General features: G+C 38.8%; 1 protein-coding gene across 1 annotated transcript in view; it reads left to right on the top strand.

Moving 5' to 3' along the window:
* The first annotated feature begins 510 nt into the window (after nt 1–510).
* Nucleotides 511–6,480, top strand: part of erbb4 (erb-b2 receptor tyrosine kinase 4) — a 367,864-nt gene continuing 361,894 nt past the window's right edge. The window contains exon 1 of the mRNA XM_015379960.1: nt 511–883. Within this exon, the coding sequence (XP_015235446.1) occupies nt 805–883 (79 nt within the window). The 5' untranslated portion in view covers nt 511–804. The remainder of the gene's footprint in view (nt 884–6,480) is intronic.

The raw sequence follows: 6,480 nt of genomic DNA, 5'->3' as shown, positions 1-6,480 counted from the left end.
AGAGCTTTACATAAATAAAACAAGATATGTTCTAGTTTTATATCCTTTAATTCCCTTCTAGTTCTATATACTTTCATTTTACTGCTCCACAAGTACTAAAGCCCCAACAGCCTATCGACACTTCTAAAATGAAACTATATGTTATCGGATCCTGATAAGGTCTTCCCAAGCGCAAAGAAGGCACTAATAAGTAGTAGTCAGCTCTAGTTTAGTTATTATACCAATAAATCCTTCAAGCAGAATTCATCTCTGCTGTGTTCAGGGTGACAGGTGCAACACTGCCGATGCACGGATTTAAGGGGGTCTCGGGCGTCTTGTGCCAACCAATTGGACAGCGCATGAGGATGAAGTGTAGCGGAGTGCGCGGTGATCGTCGGGCACCTGTGCCAATCAGGGCGCGTGTGGGAGGAGTTCAGGGGACTTGGGGGTGTGTCTGGAGACCGTGTCTGCAGCTGCATAGTGTCTAAGTCGGGAGAAATGACATGAGTACAGTGCTTTACGCATTTTTTTATGCCAAGCTTTTGTTTTTCAGCGCGCATGAGAAGCTGATTTTCCACTATTTTCTGTCCTAGCGTCAGTCATAAACTCAGCCAGAAGGCAAGAAATAGACGACGCACAGAACAGTTGGACAAACTGTAAACTTGTTCAGAAGCAGCCAAAAAGTGCCCACAAACTCGCAGCCGGAGGAGCCGTCCGTCAAAAAAAAAAAAAAAAAACGCAAAGCGACTCATCCTTCCTCGCTGTGAAAGAGGGATACTCCGCTGGACATGTGAAATTAAAAGGAGATACCTGTCAAGCACAACAATGAAGCCAACGTCTGCCCTGTGTTGCCTCGGCTTTCTCTTGACGAGCGTCTTGTTTGGGGTCGGCTCTCCACAATCAGGTGAGTAAAAGCCAGGCGCCCCCCCTTCCCGTTGTGTCTGTTTTAATAAGTGCGCGCTGAGCGTAGCTGCGTGTTTGTTTACCAGTTTTCTTCCTAATCACCCCAGTTAGTTCCTTGTTACGCATTAAACATGATGCATTCATGTTGTCTGAAACAGCAGCAACTTGGTGCTCCACTGAAGCGCATGTGTCAGTCTGAGCAGATGGCAGGTTTTAGCTGTGAGCTACTTGTGATGAACCCAATTGAGTGACTTGCTGTTCTTCTTTTGCAATGACAAGCTGTTGGAATCAGGACATTTGATGTCCGTAGCACGTGTCCTTTTTACGCAGAGCAGATGCAGCAATCGAGAAAGTTGCTACTGCTCCTGTGGATAAGCAGGCTGTCAAATGCGCAACTGTCACCAAAGTTGTCCGACACTCTGCTGTTTTCTGCAGACGAATGTATATCAAAAGCTGCGATTCGGTGTTTGTTTGTTTTATGTTTGAATTAATTAGAGTAATGTTTGCAGGGCATCAGGTTGCAGCTTTATTGGCTCCGCAATCGTTGTCAAACAAAGGACAACCGCAACTTACTCCTGCATTGATTTAAATCGCCCACCCATATGGCAATAAACTACTAAACAGAAGTCGTAAAATCACATTATTCCTTAAGATTTTTTTTCTTTCTCTCCTTCGCATCCATAAGGCATGTTGTATTTCAGCGCACATGCAGGGCTCCCACTCTGACAGTGGAAGTACTGTTTTTACAGTGCAATGACGCTCCTTACGCACAGGGCGGCATAAGGTGCACTCGGTGATGGAGATGAAATGGGCTTAAAAATCATCCTCATGATGCATAATCATCGTTTGGACTCTATGTTAAACGCAAAGCTTTAGTCTGATTGCAATTGTAAAAGTGGATTTCCTGATCTCTGCTTCATATTTGTTAATTTACTATTTAGAAAGAATTAGTTTATGAATAATTTATGAATGAAATGAATGGGTTAATTGTACAGACAAATTTATTGGAACAGTTTCATATAACTGTTCATAACTCTCTATATCAATTTTCTAATTTATAAAAAAAAGTTCAAACTTCAAATATTTTGAGAAATATTAAGATTTCTAATGTTAACGGAGGAAACCAAAATAAATCCCAAACCTTTTAAACCAAGATATTTTTTTTATTTTTGCACCAACTTAACTGCATTAATGCGTAGCACAGCATTGAAGAAGGGTTATGATAATGATGACTGAACTCTAGTTGGACCCTTGCATCAGTGACCTTTTAAACAAAGTATAATTATGTTTCTCTACATACTGGATTCTTTTTCTTTTCAGACAGTTTTTATGCCCCTGAGCAAAAAAAAAAAAAAAAAAAAAAAAATGAAAGTGAGATGCACATATTAGAATGGGGTACCCAGGAGATTATGGGAGCTTTTCCCCATCCGTGTTCCATGAGGATTACGAGGAGAAAGATCAGAGTAATTCACTTTCATATTTGGAAAAAAACAAAAACAAAGTTTGTCATTCTAACGGAAGTGTTCCAAATTGTGTTAATGTTATTATTGGGGGGGAAAAAAGAAGAAAAGGTGACGCAAAAGAGAGGAGCAGACAAACGCAGGAAGAGCGGATTATACAAATATCAGCGCGAGAATTGGCATAAACGCGGATTAATCTGTCTGTTGTAAAAAAGGAGAAGGCAATTTCCCTCCATGTACGCCCGTGCGCAAGCTCGTGCACAGAACCGCGTGAACGAGTTCTGCTGTGTGTGCTGAACTGCACGCTCAGGCGCCCGTCTCTCACGTTTTTTATCTTTACTTTTTTCAGGTCTCCTTTTAATGGAAACGTTTGTCTGTCTTAATGAACAATAATGCAAAATTAATGTAAAATCCTTCACCAATTATGCTGCCTTATTGTTTCTTGTCTTCAAAGGGACACCTTTTATGGACTGGTGCTGTCCATGCACACATTTTCATTTTCACAAATAACCTGGAGTTTTCAGCAATGGTAGCACAAATTTATGTGAGGCCCTAAACAGTAGTTCAGAGGATCCATTATGCCCTTTGCCTGAGGCTTTCAGTTCTTAGAACAACTAAACTATATGATGGTGTGTTTTACTCAAGAATTTCAACCGTCCCTTTATGGATAAACGGTATTTTTTAATAGTGTTGTTTTTTTTTTTTTGCCTGGCTGTGTGTTTCCTGGATGGGGTTGCCTTTTACAGTTGCTTTTTGTATCTCTGCTTCTGTCTCCTCGGCAGATGGCCGCTCACACTGAGCCTGGTTCTGCTGGAGGTATCTTCCTGTTAAAAGGGAGTTTTTCCTCTCCACTGTCGCTACAAGCAAGCTTAGTGTGAGGGATTGCATCCGAGTCAATGAGTGGATGCAATCAAATGGTTTTCCTTTGATAGAAAACTTTGAATTCATTTGACTGTATGATCTGGTGAAGTGTAAAGTGCCTTGAGATGACGTGTTGTGAATTGGCCCTATATAAATAAACTGAAATGAATTGAATTAAAGTTTTATGCATTAGTGGCATTAGTGCTGATAGTGACACTTACATTTTTCAGTTTAAAAACATAAATTTAATTGTTATCTAAGCTTATTAACATTTAAACTTTACTTTTTAACTTTTCAATTAGCTTTTTACCTTTTTTTCTTGACTTGTTAACTTTTTTTTTCCAACTTATTTTACCATAGGTAATATATTATTCAAGGGCTCATCTAACTGGTAAAATGCCAAAATAAGACGTACAGCCATGTAGCAGGAACTTTCCTGAATGACTGGATTTAGATCTTGTGCTTCTAGACCTCACTGAGGTATGGGGGGTGGGTGGGGGGAACTCTATTTGTAAGGGGTATGCAAGTGATCAAAAATGGTAACTTGCCCCTATAAAGGGTTAATGAGAACTCCTCTCCAACCTTGGCTTTTAATAGTTAGTTCAAAGACATTAAGGTCATACTAATTTAGAAAAAAGATGCAACATGATCTACTACCTTTTCTAATATTAAACAATTTCCTAACTCAAAGGTAGCTTGCCACTTTCAAACAGGTTATCTAATCAACAGTGATGACTCAGATTTTTAGTTGTTCCTCCTCTGCCCCACATCACCACTCATTGATTGGAGAAGTGTCATGTTTACAGAGCAGGCGTGGCATGATTAAGGTAGATGCTTCCTGAAGGGGATGGGTTAACATTGTCCTTCACAGGAGAGCGATGGCCACACATGTTTCCAGGATGGGGAGCGGCTGTTGCTTAGAGAGCCGAATTCATGTAAATTATGCTGACATGTATTAATGAAGAGAAAAATAAGTAAGTAATATCAGTAACACGACTAGGTAGTTAAAATACTACACCCTGGGCCCTTGATTTCTAAATGGAAAAAAAAAATATTATAAATGAAAGACTCTTGTCTTAAAAGCTATTATCCATTCTTGAATTTCCTTACTTTACTTGTATCTACTATGTTTTCCTACCACTTCATTTTCCATTGAAATTCATTGACACTGTTCTGTAAACAACTTGTTTCCTTAGTATAGCCTTATTTACCTACTGTGCCTGATTGAAGTTTTTTGAGTTTCTTGGACTTTAGTGACTGACTGCTAAATAAATTTTAAGTCTGCAGTTGTACCCATTTTTGTGTCAGCGAAATATACCATTTTGCTGTCCAAAAGTATTTTCTCTTTTAGGTCTGAAATACTATGAACTTTTTAGATAATTCAAATTGTGGAATACCATTAGGGAATGGCATTAATCAATATTCGAAGATCATACAATTCTAAATGTAATGAATCTAATAGAATTTTTCTCAGGTTCACTTTTTGAACAGAATAACTAAAAGAATCAGACTCGCGGTCATAACTAAAATAGCTTTAGTGTATGATTCTTTTCCCATGCCATGTCTGTTCCCATGCCTAAAAGTTGTTTGATAACTTTGGTATGTGTTCCAATGGTGGGCTTGTAAATATCCATCATGGTTGAATTCAATCTTTCTTGGAGCCCAAAGTTAGAAAGGAACATTACATAGCTGCAAAGTATGCCTGTATATTAAACCAGCCCTTTTCCAGGGTTGTAGGTGACAGCAGATGGGTATGTGTCTGCAATGTGCTACTGTAGGTATACCCCATAGCTCCCTGCGCTGCTCACTCCTCTTCATTTGAGTGCAGCTATGCTCGGAAGCTGTAGGAGCTCAGGAATACCCACAGCTGGTAATTTTAAGCCATATGGCGTCATTCAGAAACTCTGTTCCTATGAATATTTATTTAATCAGTAGAAATGTGTTTTCAAGCCCTCTTGTGTGCGGTAGTGAGTATTGTTTTTTCAACACATATAAATAAACCTCACCTTTTAATCTTTCTCACTAACAGCCTTCAGACGCTTCCTTGATCTTACTGAAAAGAGGGGTGTACAATGGACTTAAAGAACACTTAAAATGTTTCAGCATTTATGTTGTGGTTGAACCCACTGTTTGTTGGGCAGAACTTGATGAGGCATCTCCACTGCAATGTGGGTTCATTGTACAGCAAAATGTTTACAGGGTTTGAGCCCCACAAAAATTAGAGAAAACTGTTGACTGTTATTTTCCTTTGCTTGTCTGTTTTTCTGCTCCCACTACAAAGACTGATGCATCTCTTACACTTCTCTGTTTTGTGTTTCCTTTTGCCAGTTACTGCCAGGCGAAAAAAATGGTGACACATTTAGCGGCCTACACAGCGGCTATGTCACAAAGCCCTCTTACAGTCATATCTGCAGTTGCCTGTTAAAGGAGCTTTGACCCTGTGCTGACACCAGGCTTTATATTCGAAGAATGGCAGTCTTTGATTAGGTACCGATTCACTTCCATCTGTTGAGAAAAGGAATGTGAACCTTTGTTCATTTGTACCCTATGTCTCTGTTTGAGACGAGGAGCAAATAGGACCATTGACCCTTTATAATGACATTTTCTTCCCCATCTGATCTAAATCAGTTCTTCATCTGTTAAAAAAAAGAATATATATTCGATAAACAACTCTTTGCTGACAATATTTTATTATTTAGAATGTGAGGGTATTAAATATAAGCCTTTGGAGTTTAGCTTTTTTTTTTATTCCTGAGTATTTGTTGACTTTTCTTCTTTACACGAATGACAAAACTAAGACAGACTGTAATTTATTGTGTTCGTCTCCCCTGGGGATTTCACTCTACAGACGGATAAAATGATTGAAAAACAACTTTCTGGATGAATAATCCACACAGGATTCAAAGTGAGAATAGTGAAAACCACAGGGTTCTTTATAAATCTCTGCTCTTGTCTCAAAAAATAACTTTTGTGAAACCACTTTTTCTATTTTGACGAAATGCATAGAAGGCAAAACTGATACTTACATGTAGGAGTTTGATTTTGATGTATAGTTCTCATTTTGGCTTTCAAGGCAGAATTAAGTAATGTTTTTACTTTAATATGTCCTCCACTAAGTCACTGTGATGGCTACATGTTTTAAGGACCATTAAGAAGTCTGTCATCTCCCTCACTGTCAATGACTGGAAAATCATTCTTGGAATTTTCCATGCCATGACCGTTAGACAGTCCTGCAGCTTTATTCTCATTCTCACAGTTATACATAAAAAAAACAAAA

Source organism: Cyprinodon variegatus, unplaced genomic scaffold, assembly GCF_000732505.1.
Source record: "Cyprinodon variegatus isolate N-32 unplaced genomic scaffold, C_variegatus-1.0 Scaffold204, whole genome shotgun sequence".
NCBI classification, from domain to species: Eukaryota; Metazoa; Chordata; class Actinopteri; order Cyprinodontiformes; family Cyprinodontidae; genus Cyprinodon; species Cyprinodon variegatus.
The sequence above is the reverse complement of the archived record's forward strand: the minus strand, read 5'-3'. Positions and strand labels throughout refer to the sequence as shown.